General features: G+C 45.6%; 2 protein-coding genes and 1 pseudogene across 2 annotated transcripts; 2 read left to right on the forward strand and 1 right to left on the reverse strand.

Annotated features, from left to right (window-relative positions):
* Positions 1 to 2503: 2503 nt before the first annotated feature.
* On the forward strand, positions 2504 to 7071 carry C3H1orf115 (chromosome 3 C1orf115 homolog). Its single transcript, XM_021552776.4, has 2 exons — positions 2504 to 2844; positions 5544 to 7071. The coding sequence occupies exons 1-2, from the start codon at positions 2572 to 2574 to the stop codon at positions 5661 to 5663; spliced, it is 393 nt and encodes a 130-aa protein (XP_021408451.2). The 5' UTR covers positions 2504 to 2571; the 3' UTR covers positions 5664 to 7071.
* A 7523-nt stretch (positions 7072 to 14594) lies between these two features.
* Positions 14595 to 15227, reverse strand: LOC146768055 (profilin-3-like; annotated as a pseudogene).
* A 1049-nt stretch (positions 15228 to 16276) lies between these two features.
* On the forward strand, positions 16277 to 25168 carry MTARC2 (mitochondrial amidoxime reducing component 2). The gene is made up of 7 exons (XM_021552610.3): positions 16277 to 16539; positions 16657 to 16830; positions 19420 to 19582; positions 20997 to 21137; positions 21803 to 21864; positions 21953 to 22024; positions 22569 to 25168. The coding sequence occupies exons 1-7, from the start codon at positions 16292 to 16294 to the stop codon at positions 22696 to 22698; spliced, it is 990 nt and encodes a 329-aa protein (XP_021408285.3). The 5' UTR covers positions 16277 to 16291; the 3' UTR covers positions 22699 to 25168.
* The last annotated feature ends 248 nt before the right edge of the window (positions 25169 to 25416 follow it).

Raw genomic sequence — 25416 nt, forward strand, 5'->3', positions numbered from 1 at the left:
GGCTGTCCAAGAGCTTTACAGGAACTCACCAAAAATTGGTCTGGGGAGGAGGGGGTTTTGTGTCTGCTCAATTTGCACATAAATGTCCATAAAAGATCAATTTTTTAAAAAAAAAATACACAACTGGAATGTAATCGTGATGCTAATCGAAGGTCATGTATGAACTTGGTCATGAAACAAAACCCTTTGCCTTTTCAGAAGAATCAGTGGACAAAATATAGGTCATGCTGTGAGACAGTAGGATTAAGTACTTAGGAGAGCTTCCCGCTTTACAGGCACTGTTTTTCCATGGCTAACTTTGCCCTAGATTGCTGCTGGTTTTCACCGTTTCATATAACCAGAGATGTATCAATGTTCCACAAAACACACAGCTTTTCCAGAGGACAGAGCTGACAAATTGTACTCCAGCTTTCCCATGAAACATGACATTGCCAATTTCATGTTTATATACCATGGCAGCTTGCATATGGTGTACTGTCCAGTGGCTGCCAGAGTGTGAAATTGCCCTGGTTCCTAAGCCCTATGCCCTCCTCCTTTTGTCTTTCTGGAAGATGAGCCAGGACCCACCTCATGCTCTCCATAGCAAACACACCTGGAGCTTCCTCAAGGGCACAGTTTGCATGCAAAAGGTCTAAGTGCACACAAGTTCAGCATTTGGCTTTCCAAATCTGCTGCCCCAGCAGGAGTAAGACAGGAAGACTGGAGAAGGCAGTTCTGAAAATGTCTCTGGTTTTATTGGCAAGCAGAGTCTTCTTAGTCTGGGATCAGTGAGACGGTGCCTACCCAACCTCAGTGCCTGGCTCTGGGCACCCTCAACAGCTGCCTTGTGCAGGACCTGTTACATACCAGTTACCCCTTAGGTAAGAGTGGGATAAGCTGCATTTCAGATCCCAATGTTCCCAACTTCCATGTGGGAAGGGACTGGTGTGGCATTTTATCAGCACAGCTTTAACTTTAGAAATACAAAAGAGTTAAATGCCACATCAAACTTCCCAGCTCGAGGCAAAGAAAGGTATGTCTTGAACCTTTGGAGGTCTCATGAATTCACATAATTTGTTGAACTCGTAATATTATTGGCAGCATCTCTGGGGTGGTGGTTGGGATGGGTGGGGGGTGAGCAATGGGGTTGCTGCATGGTTCAGTAGTCAGGGTTGGGGGTTTTTTTGCATTATTTCTTGCTTTGAGGTATACCAACATTTCCAAAACTAGTGCATCCCTTTTCACACAGTCCAGTTTAAAAACATTAAAATGTATATAAATCAGTGAAAATACAATAAACAGTCATTCCTGGTCCACTGAATGAATGACACTGCTGGGGAACCAAGTGGGGTCATTATGCCATATGGTAATGGATGATGCTAAAATTCCATGAACTGTTTAGACATGAGGTTTTGTATTATGTCATACATCTGAGGGTATCTTGGACCTCTTTATCTCAGAACATGTGATTCCCCTGGAGATGCTAAATCCCAGCTGAGAGATGTATTCTGTGAGGTTTTTATAGTTGAATTCTGGAAAGGGAAGCAAACTTGTGAGATACAAATGAAGTCTGTGGGGAAAGGCCTGCCTCTCTTGGGAAGATAGGGAAAAATTATCTACCTCAGAGCTTCTCCTTTATTGTGATAGAGCACTTCTGTAGTGACAGTCCTGAGGCTTAGCTCACACTTTCCACCCTTCAGGCCTCCATGGCCCCACTGTTCTTTACACAGCTTTCTGGAGCTGTGAAGTTGGTGAATCACCATCCTTGGGGCAGATAATGCAAAGTGCAGGTTTTACTTTCCAAATATCACGCACAGATCTTGGGGAGATGCAGGTTGAAGGCTTTGCTCCTTGGTAAGAAAAATCCAGGGGAAAGGATTAGTCTGTCCCCGTGTTGCATCTGCTTGTCCAAAGCATTCATATGCACATCAAATGTTGATAAATACACCAAGTAGTTTAATAAATTTTATCTATCCTCCCTGTGCAGTTTTGGGTTTCTTGATGTGCCCCAGCTGAGGAACGCCGCTTAGGAGAGGCAGCTGTTACACTGCGGCACCCCAGCCGCCGAGGTGGGGCTGTCACAGCATCTGGGCAAAAGCCACTGAGAAACTTCGCCACTTTCCCCTTGGCCAGGGGTAGCCGAACGCAGCCCAGGACACAGAAGAGGCCGTTCACCCGTGGCTTTAGTAGGAACACTTATAACTGAGGGATGTGCAAGGAGCGTGGCGTTTTTCTCTGCCGGGCAAAGAGCGGGACCTCCTGCAGCGGTGCTGCCGTGGGCCGGGGCAGTGCGTGCGGTGCCACGGAACCATCTCCGGGGCCGAAGCAGCCCGGGCGCGGTGCGGTGCGGGGCTGTGCCGCTCCATCAGCGCTCACCTGTCCCCGCTGAGCTGACGGGCTCCGATCCCGGGCTCCCGCAGCGGCTCCCGGCTTCCCGCACCAGAGCGGGTCCGCAGCCGGGGCAGCGCCAGCCCCGCGCCGGGCGCCTCTTCCCGTGGCCGTCCCGCCCCGGGGAGGGGGCAGCGGCCGCCTCCGGCCACACCTGTGGCGCCGCGGCGGAGGAAGCGCCCGAGGTCGGCGCCCGAAGGCACCATGACGGTGGGCGCCAAGGTGAGGGGCAGGTTCTCCCGCCGCGGAGCCGGCGACGACCGAGTCTGCATCCTGCCCGGCGAGGAGGAGGAGGCGGCGGGGGCCGGGGGCAGCGCGGGGGCCCCGCGGCCGGCGGCGCTGCGGGAGGAGGAGGAGGAGGGCGCCGGCTGCAGGAAGGTTCGCTTCGCCGTCCTGCCCGGCTCCTACGAGCCGCTGCGCCCGCCGCGGGCTCCCGGCAAGCGGCACTACGGGAAGCGCCTCAAGAAGTACGGAAAGGTGAGAGCACAGCGCGCCCGGCACGGCCGGAGCGGGGACCCTCGGCACGGGACCCTCGGACGGGGACCCTCGGACGGGACCCTCGGCACGGGGACCCTCGGACGGGGACCCTCGGACGGGGACCCTCGGCACGGGGACCCTCGGACGGGGACCCTCGGACGGGGACCCTCGGCACGGGGACCCTCGGCACGGGGACCCTCGGACGGGGGACCCTCGGCACGGGGACCCTCGGCACGGGACCCTCGGACGGGGACCCTCGGACGGGGACCCTCGGCACGGGGCCCTCGGACGGGGACCCTCGGCACGGGGACCCTCGGCACGGGGACCCTCGGCACGGGGACCCTCGGCACGGGGACCCCCGGCACGGGGACCCTCGGACGGGGACCCTCGGACGGGGACCCTCGGCACGCCATGGGGATCCCCGGGTCTGCGGTGCCGAGAGGGCAGCGGGGCCGCTGAGTTCCGAGGGGCTTTTGGAATTGCCCCTCATCCCGCGGGCATTTCAGGACCAGCGCCCGGCTCCGAGGTGGGGTCGGGGCTTGCTCCGGACCTGCCCGGGAAGGAGCCGGTGCTGCGGGGGGGGGCCCGGACACCGATCGTCGCCTGGATCAAAGAGCACAAAATCTGTCTGTTCGAAGTGAAAATGACACTAAGCTGATCCATGTGACGGGTGCTTTGCGTCGCTTGGTTCTGCGTTTCCCTCAGGGTCATTATTTAAAAACTATTCCTTAAAACTTCCAGTTAATTGGCCTGCCATTATTTTCCCTTCCACTGAAGTGCCTGAAAGAAACGATAAACAGCCCTGCAGGACATTCCTTGGCCAAGGTGACCCTTAGAATTCACTGCTGTGAGTTACAGGGGCAAAAAATAAAAGCAGCTTGTTCTTCATCTGTAACAGTAATTTTGGATCAAAATTGTTCTTTTGCTTTCCTGTGTGGGAAGTCACAAGTCCTGCAGTCTGGTGGTTTGGTTTTCCTCCCACCGGAAGATTGGTGCCTTTAGTTACAGAACTGCCATGTGGAAGAATTCTATTGTTTTTCTCTTGTTCATGTCACTTAAGTACATCTCAGGTATGTCTTGGATGTTCGTAGCAAACAATAGTTTCTATGTTCGCAGGAGAAACATTTCTGTGTCAGGAATCCTTTCCTGCTGCTGAGATGTCAGCATGAGACTTGACTTTCTACTGCATTCTATCAAAAAAATCATGATTTTGGTAAAGATATGCTTGCTATGTCTGACATGCAGAAAATGCCATTAGCCTGGCAAAGTTACTTTTGAAATTCAGTTTACAGATGTCAGCATTGTCAGGAACTGCCTCTCAAATCCTACTGTTTCATAAAGAAACGAACAGAATATTTCATTCTTTCATGATGAATTTGATCCTTTGCATTTTCAGCACAGTGTTTTCCAGGTCCCATGCTGTAGGAAGCTGTCTCAAGCCATAGGCCTGATGTGTACGGTACAGTTTTGTGAGAATATTTGCAGCAGGTCATCACTTTGCTGGTGGTGCTGTTGGTATAAAGATGCCTTTAATGGTGTTTAGAGCACAGGACAGCTCTTAGGTACTGTGTATTCCCTTTTGTGTTGGTCAGATGATATTCCCACGGGGAAGTGTTGCCAGTTTGGCTCTGGCATAAAGAACAACTCATGGAAGAACAGGTGAGGTCTGGGTAAGGGAAGGGCAGGAAGGGGGAAAGAAGACTCCTGTGTGACATAGTGAGGCAGGGGCAGATGTGGGAAGGGAAGGCCTTGCACCTCTCCTCCAGCCTCAGGATCTGCCCCCAGGCTCGAGCCACCTTTTTATTTTGGCATCTTAACTCCTTTTGAGTGAGTTTCCATGGGAGTAAAACCAGCAAAGTTCAACTGTGTAGTATCATCATGACAGCTGAAGGTTTTTATGTGCCAGAACCTCTGTGATCCAGCTTTAAGAAATCATAAGAATATAATAGATATTGACTAGATTTCACTGATTTAAAAATACTTACTCAGATTCCATTTTTTCTATAAGAGGTTGTTTTAATCTAGTCCTGCACAACCATAAGGAGTAAATAAAAATTAATTCTGATATTCCTCCAAATCTGACTACATTGTATTGATTCACCAGCTGAGAGTGGCCACATGACCAAAAGCTATCAGAAATGAAATTAAAATTAAATTAAGGTTTTCAGTTAAATAATCCATGGCAAGTTTATCTCTAGTGTAGTATATAGATGAGTTCCTGAATGTGTACTGATGGGGACCATAACTTTCTTACTTTGACAAAAGAAATTGTATTTTGACAAAAAGCAATGACCTTTCCATAACAGTATTCTCAGTGATTACTGCCTTCTTGTTCAGCTCCAGTTTTAGCACACTATGAACTTCTAGGAATTGCTAACATAGTTAGAGCATGTAATGTGGGAATTATGTACTTCTACAAACTAGGGTGAATTTAAACTAATTTTATTCTTGAATAGAATCACATGTAAAAGCCTGGCTTCCTGTGGAGGCTGCATCCGTTCAGCTTAACTATACCCTGTGGGTGTGTATGCCTATATAAAAATAGATGGTAAAATGTTTTTCCACTCTGCAGCCCTCGTTAGCTGTGGGAGAATTTCATTTTCTGGGCCTGTGACATTGGCTGTCGGAATGATTTTACGTGAAGGTATTTTCTTTCACCCTGTCTTTTTTTAATCCCTTTTTATCATCTCTCTCCCCAGAATGTTGGGAAGGTTCTGCAGAAAGGTTGTCACTACTTGGTGATTGGCCTGCAAGGATTAGCAGCAGCCTATTCTGCTCCCTTTGGAGTGTCAACACATGTGGCATCCTTCGTCCGCTAGGACAGCTCCCTGTGCCCCATGGGAGAGGACACGAGGCCATTGCTGCTTTCTCAGGATTAAATTTGAGACCTGGATCTGAAAAACCTCTTGGACCAACAGCCCTGAGCCTCTACACCAGACTCTTTCCAAGACTGAGTGCTCTTCTCTGAAAAAAATTCCGGTGCTTTGTAAAATCAGATTGGGTCAAAGAAGTGTAAGGATGAGGAAATAATCTTTGAATAATAGAACTGAAGTTTGCTTTGGGGCATGAGTTGGTTTTCCAGAGCTTCCTGCTGTTTGGAAGGGAGCCAAGGATGGATGGAAAAGCAAGTAGGTGAGGGAGAGAGAGGAAAACAGAGGATGGGAGAGCAGCTGGGGAGGTGGAGATGAGTTTGGGTAGTGAGAGGAATTGTCAAAGAAGTGGAGGAAACAGATAACAGAGGATTAGGAAAGTGTTTGGTTTTCTGAAATTCTGAGTTTGGTGCGTTTTTTTTTTACCTGAGAGGGTTAAGATTATGAGTGTACTTAAAAATATACTTGGACATAAATGGAATGTGGCCTGAGACATGGAGAGCTCTGCTGCATCATAGTTGTTCATTTCAAACCCTGGACATAATGAGCCTTTAAATAATCATGAGAAAGATGTAAAAATACAGAAAGAAAATAAGGTGTGTATTTGTGATTTTGGGGGATTAAAGGCTCACTGTGATTAACATTTTCAACTTTTCCTCTGCTACTGTGAAATCTGCATATATTTTTTTTACTGGGAATGGAGTTCATATGTGATACACCTGATTCTGGAAGCTGGGCCATTTTACGCCTGATTTTGTGGTGTTCACCAGGGGAAAAACAATTGATTGCCAGCAGCATCTGAGGAAAAAAAAAAATATATATACAGCATTTGGTATAAGAATGAACAAGTGTGATATATGAGAACAAGGCCAAATAACCTGCCAGCTCCATCATCATTTCTGCACCTGGAAGCTGTAGGAGGAGGATGTCAGTATCAGATGGCTCAGCTCAGTGCTGCAGATGCAGCAGCTTCCATGTCACACCTCCAGGGACATAAATCATATATTGATGACACAGGAACAAGGTGGTTTATGGGCCTTAAAAATTTTGTGGGGTTTGTTTGTTTGTTTGTTTCTGTCAGTCTTTTGTGGTAGTTGTAAATGACTTCCCTGCTAGCACTTTCTATGTATTACATATCTTTCTAGTTTTGATGGTGTTTTTGTAATCAAGGAGTTGACTTAACTGGAAAAAAATGCTGTTCACTTGCTTTCTTTGCCTTTTCTGAACAAAGGAGTTTGTATGTCTTGGCAAACCACACTGTATTTCTTTTAAATGTAGCAAATGAATCAGATGGGGGGGTGGGGCAGGGTGTTATGCTCTTTTCTAACTGGACTGTAAATAAAAGCCACGAGATCCATGTCTGTTTTTACCTACACACATAAGTAAGCGCACAAAGGAGGAGTTTCTCAGCAGCAGCCCAGGGGAAGCTGCAGTGTAAACTTCCCCACGTTGTTTTGCCTGTGGCCTCAGGGCCCTGGCAGGACATGATTGCAGCCCAGACCGTGTAGAAATGCTCAGGAACAGCAAGGTGTGGAGATGAGGCTGCAGAGGATCTAAGGTTGCAAAAGCTGGGGTAGGAGTAGCCACAAAGGGATTTTGCTCATTGATTTCATACCTTCAGTTGTTTCTCTTGAGCTTTTTTGTAGGGACAGACCTGTCCCTCTTATCTGCCCCACCAGCCTGTTGATAATGCAGTAAGAACAAGGTTGTCCTAACACCCGTATGCCACACCAGCCTGCAGGGTTTGGGATTAACTTCAGATTTTGTTACATGACTGCCTGTTTCACAGTGCTCTTACAGCATAAATCATTAAACCTTTTTTCCAAATTACTAAAGCCATGCAGGAAGAGATTAGTGTCTCCATTTTTCTGTGTGGAGTGAGTGTCCCATCGATTTGTCTGTATGTCCCCTGACTAGTAAGGCTGCTCCCTCATTGCAACACACAGAGTCCAGCCCATTCAGACCCTCCACAAAGGTAAACATGAACCTTAGCTCCTGAACTGCTCAGCACAGTGGACTTTTGCCTGCTGACATCCAGCCTCTGCTCACCTGGTGCAACTTTAAGGGAATAACCTGGTTGCTATCCATACAGAACCTGAATGACATGTACGTGGTGCTTCTGTGTGAGCCTGAGAAAAGAAAAGCTTCAGGCATATTGGTGAGTCAGCTTTGGCTGGCCAATGTTTCTAAAATAGACCAAAAACAAAGAAAGAGGAGAGAGAAAGGAAAAGTAAGCAAGTAACCTGTGCTGCTGCAATAAACCTGCTAATGATTCATTTTCCTCCTGCAAAACGAACTGATGGTTCTCACTGAGGTTACCAATTAGTGCTGCTTATCAGTTCTCCTTGAGCAGTGATTCACTCCTCAGCTCCTCAAGGGAATTTGTGAGGCCAAGCCTTGGCTTCAGGGTTTGCTGCTCTCTTCATTAGCCCAGCTGAGGAAGCAATGCCTAGGAAATCTTAATCCAGAGGGCGAGGTTCATTTCTCAGCTGGGTGGATGGCAGAGGGCTGTACCTCCTGTCAGCCATGGCAGCATCTCTGTTGGGCCAGGTCTGGCTTAGCTGTGGTGCAAGCAGGTGGAACAGGGCAGGTCCTGCAGCTCTGTTGCTAAATGTTGTCTCAGTGGCATGAGAGATGAGGAAATATTCCCTGATCCTCTCAATGTTGGCTGGCAGGTCACCTGCTCAGCCAAAAAAAATGGGCAGCCTCCATCTGAAGCAGAACTGCCATGCTGGAAGTCTGCACGTGAGATGAGGGAGAGAGAGCAAGATGCTGGTGATGGGGAGGAGGCTGGGACTGGGGAAGAGCCTGTGTTCCCAGCCCCGGTGGGTGCCAAGCCATGAGGACAGTCTGGGACATGAACCTTGGCTTCTGCACAGGTGTTATGTATTCTTGGCAAGGTGGTCCTTGGAGGAGCCACCCCAGCAGAGACAGCTTTCAACCCACAGGTGCACACAGGCTCTTTTATTAAAATAGGCTTGTCTGCAGCTGAACTCCTGGTGCCTCTGAGGAGCAAAACAGGTGTTTGACTCACTCATAAACAATGTGGGTTGCAGTGGATACCAAAGTGAATACATGGAGAAGGTTTGATTTGATGTTTGAGCTGGACAAAATATGTTCCACCCTTCAGCCCCTTGCATGAAACCTCTACCCATTGTTTCATTTGTCAGGTTTGTCTTCAGTGGTGTGCTGCTGGCCTATTTGATTCCCTTCAGCTTTCCATACACCTTTCACTGTGTTTTATAACAAATGGCAGGATAAATAGGTTCAGGAAGCTGACTACATGTAAGAGTGGCAAGAAATACATAGTGAACTTGTCCATGCTTTTCTCAGAAACAAACTCCACTAACCAGACAGTTTGGCAAGTCACTTTTACTTTAAATTCCTGGCTACTCCTTGTGAATGGCCAATGAGTCACAGAGCAGAATAAAGCATATTTCTTCTGGTTTTGCCAGAGTATTTAATTACTCCTCTGGCTTACCACAGGCTCTGAGGAAATGGCAGAGGACTCAGAGCTATTGTCCTTTGTCCTGTAACATTAGCAGCAAGGAAGCACTCTTGCACAGCTTGCTTTGGAAGTGCAGTGACTGAGAAGAGCTGTACCACACCACAGCACTTTGGCACTTCCAGGTCTTTGCCCCTCCCAGGTCACAGATCACTCCAGGGATGAATGTCCTTTCTGACCTCTACCTGTCTGTAAGACTGGGAAAGGGGCAGGTTTTGTTTTGGGGTGCAGTAAAACCAGTTGTCTCTTTTTCTGTATCCCAAGTCCCTTGTTAGCTGAACGCTGGCCTCTTCCGAGACAAAACTGATCCTAAAATATGCACACAGTTGCTGCAGCTACCTGTACAGAGTGTGCTTTGGAAATCCTTTTTTCTTCAAGGAAAAGCAGAGAGCCTGAAGAACTTGTAGATTAATGGAGATAATTAAATTAAGAGAAAGTAAAGGAATAAAATAATTTCTTTTCTTCTCCTTTCAGGATGTAGTATTAGGCTGCCAGGCCTGTTTTGGGGTGAAGTCTAGACTGGGCTCAAAGAGGGTGGTGCACTTTCCTGAATCCTGCAAGGTGCATGAGGAGAGACACAGGGCTCTGGACATTCAGCTGGAGGAGAAAAGACTCGGGAGAAACTTGACAACAGCTTTTCAGTGTGTAAGAAAGGATTTCCAACAATATAGAGCTGGGCTCCTTACTGAGGTCTACAGCCAGACAGCAAGAGATAATAAATCCAAACTGGGGAGCTTTCAGCCAAGTCAGGGAAAGCAGTAATATGATCACTAAGCATAAGAGGATACTTCAGGAGGCTGGAGTCGGTCTGTGGTGTGTCTCAAGGCATGACTGTACAAAGTGGGAAGCAGCCCACAGCGTTCACCTTGCTGTGAGCCAGAGGCTGGAGGAGAGATCTCCTGGGCTTCTGCCAGTCTGGATGAGGCTGAGAGTGGGATTCTTCCATGGTAAGGAGAAAGCTTTTAATTTACCTACTGTATGGAAATGTAGAAGTCTGAGCTCCTCGCCCTTGCTAGAAGCACAGACGCGAAGAATAAAGCTTTGCTCCTGGTAACAAGGAGCGACTGGCGAGGGCGGCAGCGATGCCGGAGGAGCAGCTCCGCTTCCACCGCTGCTTCCACTTCCCTGCGTTCCACTGGCTGAAAGGCGATTGTCCTTTACTGCCATCTCCTGGGAAAAACCCACAGATTTCCAGCCTGCCCCGTTGTTCTGCCTCATCTCCTGCAGGGATTTCCTGCCTTTCCCTAGGCTGGCCTCCAGAGCCATCCTCAGGATGTGGGGACACAGCAGTGTAATGTGCATCTCTGTACACCGGTGTTTCCTACCCAGTGGAATACTGATCTTGCTCTGCCCAAGTGTTTAAAATGTAAAGCTATAGGAACATTGTTTTTGTGTCAGTTTTTTTTTTTTCCTTCAACGCCTAAAAATGCATTGCACTCTGCCCTGAAGTTCTTGCTGCATCTCAAAAACATTCCTTAAGGAAGATCCACTAGAGGTGAGGGGATGAGCCACAGCCACTTCTTGGTTCTAAATCTCATCTCATCAATTGCCTACAAGAGGGTGTGTCATTTTGTACAGGAGCTTGGCAGGCTGGAATGAGACTCCCCCAGGAGTGCCTTGGACCCCACTCCAGCAAACCACAGTTGCCTCCTCATGCTTTTTGTATTCCCCTGTTTCTGCTGCCTGTAAACGATTCTTTGCTCCTTCCTTTCCTGGGACACTGAACTAGCGTCAGATTGTTTTTTCAGCTGTGCCTCAATTAGGGTGGGGACTTTCCTGTCCTTGGTGAATCCCATCCTGCCCTGTGATGACTGATAAGCCAGAGCTGCAGAAGTGTTAATGTTTGTGCTGCAGAACAAATGCCCTGCTCCCCTCAAAGCCTCTCCTTTGGTCCTTACCTGCTCTCCCAGGTGACACACAGCTCTACCCTGGAGACTCCTGAAGCTGCCGATGGATGTTATTTTCAGATGGAAAATAATAACATTTACAGAACACTAGGAGAACTCATAAGGTCAACGGCCTCTATTAGTTAATGGGCCAAACATTTGCAGGAAAAACAATATCTGTGTTTTCCTGATGCATTTAGAAAGACTGAAGTTTAGTTTTTGACTGGAAGAAAAAGATAATTGTCAATTAATCTTCCTATGTGTCTGGAATGACAGCTGATAGTTACCAAAGTAGCTGATCAACCAGCTCAGGTTTTGGGTATAAATAATTCTCTGTATAGGGAAAACCTCATCAAAAAAGAGATACTTTTATATATTTGCTCTGGCTTCATTAAAAGGCATCCATCATTAATGACTCTATTTATGACTCTATCATTGCCAATTACTTGTCTGAGATTTTTCCACACATGAATTTCAATGAGCTCATTTCTAGTGCATGACTCACTGAACTCCGATTTCCTTCAAGATTTTAAGAGGAAACAGCAATGCTTTTACCCTCCCCTCCTCTCTGTGAAGGAATTTCTTGAAATTATTGTTTGTTTTAACTTTGGAAAAAGGATATATTTTGTGTGTGTGTGAGTATAATGTGATTTTTATCACATCTTGTTGAAATCAGCATATTTGGCCAGTTTATCCCCTCATCCCTGCCTTGTGCTGAATTATCAGAGAGTCACTGAAAAAATAATTGCCATATCCCTGGTGTGTGCATTTAATTCCTTTACTGGGACAAGCCCAGGCTACATTTAGTTCCATTCTAACACAATGACACCTAATTGAGGCCAGCATTTTGCTGTCTTTGTCACTATATTTTTCATAATGTCCATCCAAACCTCTCCTCTCAATGTGGTTATATATATCTTTCCAAAGTACAGCACTGTGTACATATTGAAAACCTAGAAAATCCCCATCTGTTTTGTGGTGGGTTTTTTTTGTTGTTGTTGTTTTTTTGGTTTTTTTTTTTGTTTGTTTGTTTTTTTTGTTGGTTGGTTGGTTGGTTGGTTGGTTGGTTTTTTTAGTGGAAACAAGTAAAATTGTTCAACTCTTTCCTCATCATTCAACTTAGGCCTCTGACTGAGCTGCTGCTACAAGAGTGTCTAGGTTTGTCTCTAGAATTATCTCAAATATCCCACTACATCTGAAGGCAGATACACCTTTTACATTCTCCATAAATTTTTTTTCTACCTGAAAATTTGTCCTGTGCTACTGAGTTAACACCATGCTTTTTAAAGCTATGTCAGCATCATCCACTTTCATGACTGAGGGAGTCCAGCCCCAGTTTGCTGCAAGACTGACACTGTGAATTTCTCATGTGATCAGACACATTTTAAAGAAGCCTGCAACAAGGGAAGACCTGGTGCAGAGAATGTCAGCACAACTGTCCTGAACTTTGATGATGTTATCAGCAATTGAAAACATGTTTATTTGCTTTTTAAGGGCAGGAATACTGTGCCTGCTCTGGCTACAGCAAACAGCTCTGCCACACAAGAGGCTGTGTTTGGATTGCAACAAAACCAGTACCTGTTTTGTCTGAGTGGCTCTATTCACATTGCTTAAGAGTACAAGGAGCTGATGGCTCCTAGGTAAGCACCAGTGTGCCAGGGATGGAGGATGAAACAATCCTGCTGGTCAGGCTGTTGACTGGAGGCTGTTTGGGAGATACCTGGTGTGTGGGTGAAAGCCTGCAGACTCAGACCTGAAACATTTCACCACAACCGTGCTGTCCACAGCTTTTTCTGATCTTGTGTTCCTCGTTTCATAGCAGGAGAAGAGAGATTATACAGATGCTGCTGCCTTCTGTTATTTCTTTAAGCTCCTCATGATACTCTTCAAGAAGAGTTAGGGCTGAATGTAACAGAAGGGCTGATTTAAATAAAATCTCCTTAGGCTCCTTAGGTCAGTAGATCTAAGGAATGAAAGCTTAAGGTCCTTCTTGGATTTTAAATTTTTTTTTTTCTCTAAATTAATACCCAATTGTTAGCCAATGTGAGCTATTTCTGAATTCAGTTAACAAGTCATTTGAACTAAAATAATCTGGTTCTGTACATCGCTTTGCTGCCCATAGTGTGCAGCTAGGAAGGAGCTGTAGCTTCTCACAACTATCAAGGTCTCTACTTCTCCAAATTCTCATGCTGGTAGAGTAGATACATGCTCCAGACCTATTTTCTCTGGCACTCAGAAGAAACAAGCAAAAAGTAAATCACCCATTTATTTTCAGAAAAAAATTCTCTCAAAATTCTGTTAAATTCTGTTATTTTGATGCCTCATAGACAGAAGTTTGGAAAGCAAAATTGTTCTGCACTTTGCAGTTTGCACAGTGGAGAATACTGTGCTCAAGAAACCACAGGAGTTAATTACTCATTTTTGCCTTAAGCTGGTGTAAATAAGCATTAATGTTTGTCAGAAGTGGACAGCATAAATAGTAGTTTGTTTGGTTTTTTAATTTATTTCACGTGATGCATTGCTTTCCTAGTTAAATTCTAAAACAAGTTTGTGTTTTTATCTCTTTAGTACTTAGGTTAATATAGTTTGGTTCCTGCTTGCAAGCACTGCTCATCAGACATGAGATAGTTGCTCACACACAAGATGCCTGGTTCCCCTTATAGCATTTTTCTGCTCGTGTGGGTGAAGGTGCAGATTACAGATCACTGTGTGAATTCAGTTAAAGTCAACAAAATATAAACTCCATGTTAAATCAGAAGATTAATGATTACCAAAGAATGCAAGGGCTCTCAGTCCACTCAGAGGGGTTGCTCCCCTCTTGTGTCTGTGGAGGAGTCATAAAGGCAATCACAAGTAATAATTTTTGACTCAATGGGTCAATGATTTGAAGGTGTTGGGGCAGGTCTGGTTTTACCAGAGCAAGCAGTTTAACACCTATGATTTACCTGGAGCAATGTGGGGATCCCAGGGATATGGAGGACAGGGTGTCCAGGAAAGTAGCACAGGAAGGGGTCTCAAGTGACATAGAAGGTGAGCAGGCAGCAGGTTGTCTCTGCATGTCCTCCACATAATCCAACAGCAGCATAAGGCTCTGCTGATCAATAGTTAATCTCCAGAACTGTTCTGCATTTGTTCAGGGGGCAGATTCTAAATAAACACAAGTTCTGTTTATCTTTCATGTTGTGGTGTACTTGTAGAAGGGGAAAGGTCCCAAAACCCATGACTGGAATCAGAGCATGGTTTAAACAGCAAAGGGGTGAACCAGAGGGCAAAGGCACTGCCCTCCTTGTATTTTCACACAGCTAATGTTACCAGGGACCTGTACCCCAGCATCAATTAGTAAAATGTGAATAACAAGGAGCAACTACCCCAAATGGCTGGGAGACCACAAAAATAATTGAGCATCCTGATGAGGAATGTACTCATTATTCCCTTCTGTACCACACCTACTCAGGTGGACTGTTGTCGCAGCACTGCTGCCTGTCCAGCACCCTTCATCTGAAAGAAGCAGGCAAAGACATTTGCAACAGAATCAGGTTTAATTCCCCTCTGTGCTCAGGCAGCTCTCTGTCTCTTTGGCACTATTTGTGTCTTGATTTCCTGCTCACAGTCATATCCTGGTCCTTTTAATTAAGGACTCCTCTGTGCACTCCCTTCTTGCCCATGAGGAAGATCAGGTTTTGGGGTCATGCCAAGTAGGGATAGATCTGCTGTCACTGCCTTTGCTTCTGACATCCATCACATTGTCTTCATCCACCAGCTTTTCACAAATCCCACCGTACTTTTTACAATCTACGGTGATTCCCATTGACAGGAACATTTTCCAGTCCTGGTCTGTGATCAAGTGATTCTTGAGGTCAATTTGAGGAACTCTCCCGGCTTGATTGCCCGCACGTACCCATTATCAAAAAGGTTCACAATAGCCTCATCTTCAATGTCCCTCTCCACCAGGATGCTGCTGATGGAGTACTTCCAATAATCCATTGTGCCTGGGCTGTCTGAACCTCCCAGAAATGCCCAACATTGAGCTTCCCCATCTTCTGCATTCTGGGACTTTGCCCTCAGCACACTTATCACTAAAATTTCAGTTTGTGAGTTTGGCCATCAGATCCCAAAGCTCTCGCTTTGCCTGTGAGAACAGACCTGTGGCAACAGTGACACTTGCCACTCCAGCCTGTATTTGATGTCATATTTGCCTTGCAGCTGTGTATCCCACAAAGCAACTTCCCTGAGGAAGAGGTCTCAGGAGTTTGGTACCAGGCAGAGGGGGTGCGCAGATGTCCCGACAGCACTGGACACCCCATTTACTGCCCTCCATGCCTCCATCCCCCTGCTCCCCTTTTCCCCGAGCCAAACCCAACGCGTGAATTTGACCTGTGTATTCCCACACGGCCCACACTTCCTGCGGCGCTGCTTGCGCCGAAAGCCCGGATATGGGACGGAACGCAGCATTTATCGGCGCTTTGCCGAGCCGGACGCTCGGCCGTGGGTGTGCCCCGCTGCGCCGCCCCTTTCTCGCACCGAGGCTCCGGGCGGGCTCGGAGGGCCGGGCCCGTGTGCGGGAACCGAGCCCGTGTGAGGGGCGGTGTGAGGGGCAGGGCGGTGTGAGGGGCGGCGTGAGGGGGCCGGGCCGGTGTGCGGGGCGGTGTGAGGGGCCGGGCCCGTGTGCGGGGCGGTGTGAGGGGCAGGGCGGTGTGAGGGGCGGTGTGAGGGGCCGGGCCCGTGTGCGGGAACCGAGCCCGTGTGAGGGGCGGTGTGAGGGGCGGGGCGGGGCGGGGTGAGGGGCGGTGTGAGGGGGCCGAGCCCGTGTGAGGGGCGGTGTGAGGGAGCCGAGCCCGTGTGAGGGGCCGGGCGGTGTGAGGGGCGGTGTGAGGGGCAGGGCGGTGTGCGGGGCGGTGTGAGGGGGCCGAGCCCGTGTGAGGGGCGGTGTGAGGGGCCGGGCCGGTGTGAGGGGCCGGGCCGGTGTGAGGAGCGGTGTGAGGGGCCGGGCCCGTGTGCGGGGCGGTGTGAGGAGGCCGAGCCCGTGTGCGGGGCGGTGTGAGGGGCCGGGCCGGTGTGAGGGGCGGTGTGAGGGGCAGGGCGGTGTGCGGGGCGGTGTGAGGGGGTCGAACCCGTGTGCGGGCCGGTGTGCGGGGCGGTGTGAGGGGCCGGGCCGGCCGCTCGGAGCGCGCGCGGGCCCGGCGGCCATGAGCGGCCCGCGGGGCGCGCTGGGCCCGGCGCGGCCGGGCTGGCTCTGGGGCGCGGCGGCGCTGCTGGCGCTGGGCGCCCTGCTCGGGGCCTGGCGCTGGGCCGGCCCGCGCCGCCGCCGCCGCCTGCAGCGGGTCGGGACGGTGCTCAGGCTCTTCGTGTACCCGGTGAAGTCGTGCCGGGGCGTGTCGGTGCGGCGGGCGCAGGTGACGCCGATGGGGCTGCGCAGCGGGGAGATGCGGGACAGGTAAGGCCGGCCGGGCTGGGGCCGCGGGTGACGGAGTTTGTTCTCCCGGGCGCCCGCGGGTGCTGCCGGCCCGGCGCTAACGCTGTTGGGCGCCTCTGTGCCCCCGTCCCGCCGCAGGTTCTGGCTGGTGGTCAGGGAGGACGGGCACATGGTGACAGCTCGCCAGGAGCCGCGGCTCGTCCTTATTTCTGCCCGCTGTGAAAGCGGGAACTTGATCTTGGAGGCCGGGGACATGGAGAAGATAAGCGTGCCTGTAAAGCTCCCCAAGAAAAATCCCGTCCACAACTGCAGGTACTGAAGAAGGATTTTTCTTTCCCGCTTCCCTCTCTCTCAGTGTTGTCTTTCTCATGTGCTTTTCCTTTCAGGATTGTGTATGTAATATGAAATGCTTCTCATTTCCTTATACAGAACTTGAAGTGTAAAAGTTCAGTAGCTCTGTATCTTTTCTGTGTGGGTATTTCTCACTGTCTGCTTAAGTGAGATAGACTTCAAACCACAGCCTGTACTGACAAGGCACAGTGGTGTCAGTAGGTTTAGATTAGTGTTAAGAAGAAATTCTTCACTGTGTGGGTGGTGAGGCACTGGTACAGGTTGTCCAGAGGAGATGTGGGTGCCCCATGCCTAAAAGTGTTCAAGGTGAGTTTGGATGAGGCTCTGAACACCTTGGTCTAGTGGAAGGTGCCTCAGCTTATGCTAGGGGAGTTGTCCTAGGTGGTCTTTAAGGTTGCTTCTAATCCAGACTGTTCTGTAATTCTGTGAAATTCTCTGCCATGTATTACACAGGAGGCCGGGAATGGTTGTCATAACAAAAGCTCTGCTTTTAATCTGCTAAACACTGGTGAAAACAAAGCTCAGGAAAAGATGACACAGTATCAAAGACCATGCATTACACGTCTGCCAAATGAACTGTGATCTTCTGTCTTTATAGAATGTCTTGTTTGCTTATTTGTTTTTGCTTCTAGTGTTTTTGTTCTTGCTTGGGTGAGCAGCTGCATCTCGGAGCCTCAGTCATGCACTTGAGTATTTCTTGATCACTATGTGCATCAGCATTTTTGCATGCATGCTGGCCATTCAGAGCTGGTGAGATGTTGGAGTTTAGACTCCCTGGCCCCTGTCTTTAGCCATTTAACTGAGGTGCCTCAGTGAAAAACTTGGTAGTCCAAGGCTCACCCTGAGGTCACAAGGGAAAGACTGGCATTCGAGGGGCTTAGGGCATTCTCTGGAGGTGCTACCCCAAAGGAGTTTCAGGTGAATGAGTTACAAACAGTGATTTAGCTGTGTGCTTAGAGTTTTGCTGTGTGACTGCAGGCCTAGTTTTTTTATCTATATATAGAAATCTGTGCTGGAAAACTGCCAGCAGAAAGAGGAAAACCTTTTCTCTGCTAAGATGTCAATTAATATGTGGGTGTTTAGAAACTGTAAGTGGTGTAAGGCTCTACAAAGTTATACTGTAAGTGTTTGTTCTTTGGATAGCAGAGATAGTTAATGCTGTAATAGTAACTAAAAGAGTGGTGGCAAGGAACTGCATTTGCTTGCTTTTAGCATAAGTCCGTTGCTGTGGAAAGCCTTGATCAGCATAGCTCGGTATCTCTGTTTATGCAAGGTAGGTGCAAGTTCCAAATGGTAGCATTTCTCCTGGAGAAATGGAACAGGCTTTTACAAACCTGTGCGTAATGCCTGTGTGTTGGCCAATGGCACATGCACTGCAAAACCGTGCAGTTTGCAAGATGCTATTTTTCTAAAATTCGTTGTGTCACTAGAAGAATATTTAAATAGCCCAATACATTGCAGAAATGAAAAGTTAGCTTGGATTTCTTGGATTTTCCAGTTTTAGAGCTCAGGGATATGTTCTTCTGGTTTATTTTTTTCTTTTTCTTTGTTAATAAATTTGCCTTCAAGATGAGTGCTTATGGGAGCTCATGTCCTGTAAGCTGGAGCTAAAGCAGTGCCTTACAGATATCTACAGGGTAGACACAGGAATCCTAGCAAATGGATCAGGGATATTGATGCCAGCACACTAATGATCACTCCCCCAGATGAGTAAAGAAGGGCTCCTAGGAGCTGGGCTCACTCTAGAGGAGCTGCATGGGCATCTCGATGCTTCGAGCTGCCCAGGATATCATTGCAGATAGGAAACAGCAGTGCATTTGGGTCAAAATGGCTACTTTGAAAAGTGAAACAAAATTACTCATGACTGGTGTCAAAGTATATTGAAGGATTGAGTCAAGGTTTAGCTTTTCTTGACAGGAAAATGTTCCTTGCATAAACTTGTTTGTATTCTACTGGCAGTGGCTTTTTGTGCCCCATGGACTTTGTTTCCAATAGAAATCTTTAACCTCCTTTAAGATACTGAGCTATTTTGTATGTGAAGTCTGAACTGAAGAGTCTCGCTCATCTCTGGCTAAAGTTTGACAGCACCCAGTATCTGAAGGAAAGTTTCCTTAACAGTTAGGGACACTTTTAATTAATAACATTTGTACATATCAGTTGTGATAACTAATCACATAATTTCAAACTATTGTTCATTTTCTGAAATTAGTTGCCTTTCAGCTGATTTCTCATTAGAAGTCAATTGGTGTAGCAGTCATGTGCAAATGCAGGAGCAGGCCCTTTTTCCCTCAAAGCGGGGCAAGCAGGTAGGTTTATTACTGTCACATTAACACTATTTCAGAGCTCATTCTTTCACCAGCTGTTACTGTCTGGTCATGTCCATGTTCCTTAGCTTTCAAAACACAGTGGCCACAAGAAGATTGCCCTTTGGGAATGATTATTTTTCTGTATTTGCTACCGCTATTAAAACATGTTTTTTACCTTTGAATAAGAAGTTTCATTGAACCTTCATGTTTCCAGCTAATGTGCTGCTGTGTTGTGACTCTGCAGGGTGTTTGGACAGGATATCCAAGGCAGGGACTGTGGTGATGAAGTGGCTCAGTGGATCACCACTTTCTTGAACTCAGAGCCCTGTCGACTGGTGCACTTTGAGCCCTCCATGATGCCAAGAAAGTCAAAGGATATGATAGCCCTTTTCCGAAACACAGATGAGGTAAATGAACACTTTTTCTCAGAAATATGTCCTCTTAACCATTTTCACCCACCCACCAGAACCTGCCCCTTCCATCTTTGGTAATTGAGCCCAGTTTAGCACGGTGTGTAGTTGTATGCTAAAACCTTGTGAGTATTCTTTTCTGTAAAGAGGCGACTTGCTTAATTTTTACTTCAAATTTGTTTTAAACTATTGACCATTCACAGCTAAAGAGTCTGAAACTGATACTTGAAGAGGAACTTTTACATTGCAGAATACAATACCCTTCTGTGTCTCACTGAATACAAAAAAGTTACATCTTTCATGATGTTTTGATGGTGTAATCTGTGTTGCACAGGATTCTACTCCCTATCCCTTGTTAGGTCTGGGAGTATACTGATACAAGTTGTGTTACTTTGTATTTTGTTCAAAGGAATGATGTTTAAGCAGAATGGTTACAGCCGTGGGTCTAGGAATTAAAATTCCAAGGAAGTTTCAGAGTTCTTATCTCTTTCTGTGGAAGAGGCTTGAAGGTATGATATTAGAGAAGTGTCATGGAAAGGAAATGCTGTGCTCAGACATCCTTATAGCATTTTAGCCACTGCTGCCCATCTTTTCTTCTGAAGAATTCTCTCAGGTGAAGATACTTTGAATTGTACCAAATATAAGGTTTTTAAACAAATTAAAATTGCAAGTACCTTGCTTTAGTGATGTTATTGTCTGTAGGGCATCAGTGTTTTTGCTTGTTGTTGCACAAAGAGAAGAAGGTATAGACTTCTATAGGTATGCATTTTTTATGTAAGGGCACTGAGATCAATAGAAGCACAATGTTTCATCAGAAGAGACTTGGATAAGGAGGGGTGATGTTCTGGAATTGTAGCAAAAAAGAAAAGGCAGAATTTCTTGGATACTTATTTCAATGCTCATCATCTTGTGGTTGAAAGGTATGTACAGGAATGGAGTAAGAATAACATAAGAGAAAGGCAGGAGGGTTATATACTAAAATTATTACCAAAATGTCTCTTTCTTTTTTTTTTTTCTCTCCCCCTACCTCTGTGGAACTCCACTTCATGGATGTTTAGAGGTTTTTAAATACTGTTCATTTGCCTTATTTGCTAATATGGCCCTCCCACTGCCCAGGCATCCCAGACTGATGAGTGGACAGCTGTAATTGAGTATGGGCTGTTCTGGATGTAGAACTCCCTCTGGTGTTGTGATAAGGCAATTTGAGCACACAAAAACTGCCATGGTGACTGAAATAGGGAAAAGCATCTTGTTTTCCTTGTTAACCTACTTTCAGGAAAATCAAAACTTGACCAGAGCAACCTAAAAGGCCACTGATTCCAACATCTTTTGCCATGTCTTTTGCCATGCCGTGACTTTCCTCCCATGCTCTTACAGCAACCTTAGGATTTGGTGATGTTTGTTTCTGTAGATTGCCTATCCTGACTGCAGCCCAGTCTTGATCATCTCTGAAGCTTCAATGGATGATTTAAATACCAGGCTGGAAAAGAAAGCTAAGATACAGAACTTCAGGCCAAATATTTTTGTAACAGACTGCAGTGCTTTTGAGGAGGTAAAATAATTGTCTTAAATGTCTTTTTGAAGGTTTGGTTATGTTTCTTTATAACTCAGTTGCCCTGTGTGATGGTGCCAACAAGGGTGAGGAAAGCTGCTATTATGTGATTTTTACAGCTCAGTTCCAGAGAGATAAAGCTTCAGCTCACATCAATGCATGTGAAACATTGATGGAGGTCACAGGTCTGTGGATGATTATTTCTCAAATTGTAGAAGCCCCTAAAGCAGGAATAGATTTTTATCTCCCAGGATGATTTGCAATAGAAAGCTTGTGTAGATGAGAAACAAAAATTTACTTCCCCTAAAACTTTCCTTTATGCAAAACTGTAGATTTACCAGAGGCCACAGGTCAGATTATCACCCATAGAGCAAGAACAAATTGCTTTAGGTCCAGTGATTCAGAAAAGTGTATGTTGCAGAAGAGGATTCATTACTTGTGTGTCTGTCTTTTTGGATAGAATGATTAGTGTGTCCTGAACTGGATAAATGCAGTGACAGTAGGGTTTTCATTATAGTACTGTAGTGTAACTATGCATATTTTGAAGGTGCTAGTAAAGGTGATCATCTGAAATGGTGCACACTTTTGTGAATGACTGTGCCACTTCTGGAAAAGTAATTACATGTGCTTGTGTCTAATATATGCCTAATGTTTACTTCCCTCAGGACACCTGGGAGGATATTCTTATTGGTGATGTGGAGATGAAAGGGACCGTGTGTTGTGGCAGGTAAACACTGGAGACCTTTATTTTACATAGGAACAAAGAGGTTTGTGATAAGAAGCCCTGACTGATTTGGCACTGTCTGTCATTGCAGGTGTATTTTAACAACCGTTAATCCAGACACTGGGGTCATCGACAGGAAGGAGCCCTTGGAAACATTGAAAAGGTTATAAAAATACCACTATTTCTTAAACTGTGGGAGAGGATTTAGGCTAGACACCAACAGCTGTTAGACTAGTGTTTTAAAAGTGGTTTGAAGTGTGTGTGGGACATAATGCAATGTGAAGGCCTGTGTATATTGGTTTCCAGTCTACTTCTTGCAATTCTATGTGGTAAGAAAATTCAGGAAGTTCTCTTCTTTATTGCAAACTTCACATTCCCTGTCTCTGTCACATCTGCTACAGTAAAAGCTTGGGGTAGCAGGTATTTAAGGTATCTAAAGGTCTAACTTTTGTTCTTTGACTTTTCTTTATAAAAGGATTTTTTTTATATATTAAACATGAATGTGTGAATACAGTAAGGTTTTTTTTCCCTCCATTTGAACTGCTTGCTTCTCTTAACTAGAATATTTATTTCGTTTTTAGTCTAGTATGATGACCAAAACAAGGCTTCATTATTTGCATGTCTTCTTTGTCTTCTCTTTCATCACTGATATTTTGATGTGTAGGTTTTGCTAGCACTTATTCTAAAGAAGGGCTTTCTCTTTGCAGTTACCGCTTATGTGACCCATCTGAGAAACACATTTACAAAACCAGTCCTCTCTTTGGGAAATACTTTGCTGTTGACAAAACTGGAACGATTCAAGTTGGGGATCCTGTGTACAAGATGGTCTGGGAATGAAGGAGACTTTGATCAGAAGATGCTTTTTCACTTTGATATGCAGATTGTTTTTCCATGTACATGGTCACCAGCATAACTTTTTCTTCTTCCTTGCAATATTTTTTTGTACTCTTTAAGGTGCAGGAGGTTCTTTGACACTCTGAAGTGCCAGTCATTTCAGATCACAGAATCTACTGGCATACCTGTAATAACCATATCTTTAGTTGAACTGTGGTGGTTCAGGAGGCTGTGGTAGAAGAAACTGATCCATGACAGACTTTACAGCACCACTGTGAGCATCGCACTTCCTAAAATTTCATGTCAACAGCAGCATTGGAATCCAAATTTATGTACAAGAGTTTGCATCATGTGTTGGATACATTTAGTGCCTATAAAGAACCACAAAAACAGTCATGTCAAGCACAAAGCATATTTGTCACAGAGCTGCCTTTAAAAGTGATTATGGAGTGCAGATGGCAGGGCTCTGCTTCCCTCCTTTGGTCCTAATTATCTTGCCCTGTCTATGTCCAGAGGTAGCTTTTAGCAGTGTTTCTTTCCTTGCAGTTGTTTCCTGAGGATTGTCTGGAAATAATTCCATTATTGTGTACTGTCTCTTGAGGAGCAATATCAGAAGGAGGATTGTGAGCTTACTAAATAGTCAGGTCTAGGGGCAGGGGTGCCAGGTAATGATGTGTAAGGCTGTGGGCTTGTTTAGTTTGTGACCTCTGCTTGACAATTTGAACTGTCAATTTTTTATCCTGGGAACAATACCATAACACTGAGGCTGTAGAGTTGTGATGCATTTGCTAACAGAGCAGTAGAGTTTCCAGTTTGACTAAAATAACTGGATGTTCACTGTGTCAGTGACTTCATGGACACTGGAGGGGAAGAAAAGCTGTATGGGGTGATCTGATGTTGAGCCTGCCCTGTTCAAGCTGTTGTCCTGGCCAATATTGCAGGGCTCATGCACAGCTCCTCTCTGGGTCAGTGAATCTCATTGTGTAGACAGTTAGGCTGCTAAGCAGATGTTTGGGAAGCTGCAGTTTGGGCATGTTAGCATCCTTACTGGATCTGCATTTAAATCTGGTTGTCCCACAGTCCTGTTCCAATCTAACCAAAATGTCAGCTGTTTGTAGGAAGCTGATAATTATATCTTCTACTGCATAAAACAAATAAGGAAGAAAACTAATTGAATTACAGCAATGTTATCTTTTTTAAAATGTTACATGATTTTTATTAAAAAAAAAAAAAGTAGCCTCCAGGAGAAAAGCCAGCCATCTTTCGAATGCTTGTCTGCTTGTTTCTTTTTTATGAATTTCTAAATTTTAAAAGAGTGTTGTCCTAGCCTATAAAAGGAATCAAATTGAGTGTGAAGAAGGACAAATATGCTATCTGATGTTTAGAATCTTCATTTTCTGTTGTAGGTATGAAAAGGGAATTTTGGTGCATGTTCACAACTCAGACCTGCAAAATGAAGAGCCGTTGAGCTTTGAGGAAGTGCAGGTGTATGTATGCTGGATGTATGTAGCAAGCCTGAAGCAATCATGTCAGGAGGTAGTTTTCTATTATTTGTGAACTCATAGTTGCTCTGATTGCCATTTTGCCAGGAGGGGTGTTCTGTAAGTATTAAGTTTTCCTGGGACATTCAAGTGCCCAGTTTGAAGTGCATGTTGCATATTTGTGTATTGTTATGCTTGATGCAGCAGCTAATGGGAAGAAGTGAGAGGAAAAGCATCTTTTAAAAAGAAAAAGAATTCCAAGGTTCACTCTTAAAATGCACATGTTGAAAGTTCTTAGTGTTAGAAGCTGAAAGTTTGTGGAATTCCTAATGGTGTCATTAAGCACAGGCAGCCTGCTGGCCTGCCAAAGCAATTAGTTAAGAGTGTGTCTCTTCATTAAGTCACAGAAGCGGAAGGAAAAAGAGCTGATTTTTTTGCTTCTGGCCAAACATTTTTTTTTTCCACTGTTCTAGCAGCATATCAGCATTTACATAACACAAATTGTGTGGTGTAGATCCCATTGCAATTGGATGGTATAGATCCTGTTGCCTCTCATTAGGCTGCTGTCAAATGGGCTGATTTGGAAGTGGGGTTGTCTTTGCAAGGATAAACTGTCATCTGCATCCCTGTTTGGAAGAGGCCAGAGATCTAAAACCCCGATTTACTCCTGTTAAGCCTCTTAGCAGAATATGGCTGGAATCCTAAAACAGGTCTGCATCTGAGTACAACATGGTTCACAGATGACACTTAAATCAATTATGTGGCCATTTTGTGAAGCATGAGTTAGAACATTGCAATGTAAATATTTTCTTATGACTCTTGATTTGCTGTAACTGTAGGAATTGCATTTGATTTTTTTAAAGCAGTATCGACAATTGAATGAAAACATGTCAGTCATAAGCCACTGGTTTTTAAATTGTGTACTTAAACAATTGTTAATTTTTTTAACTCTAGAAGAAGAAAACAAAAATATAAACTTCTAATGAATCCAACTTTCTTAAGGTGTAACATTTGTGATTTTTTTTTGTTTTCTGTTTCAGCATTTAATTTTGACTATTAACAAGATCTCATATATAATTAATGCTGATGATTGTCTTTTTTAATCTTACCTCTGAATTCAGAAATATATGCAGTTAACCAGGATATGTGTAAGATAGCAGAACCATCAGATATAAGTGGCCATCAGACTCAGTTTTGCAACCCTTATGATCTAGATAAATATGCTGGTTTTGCATTAATT

Source organism: Lonchura striata, chromosome 3 (genome assembly GCF_050655825.1).
Source record: "Lonchura striata isolate lonStrDom1 chromosome 3, ASM5065582v1, whole genome shotgun sequence".
In the NCBI taxonomy this organism is placed as follows: domain Eukaryota; kingdom Metazoa; phylum Chordata; class Aves; order Passeriformes; family Estrildidae; genus Lonchura; species Lonchura striata.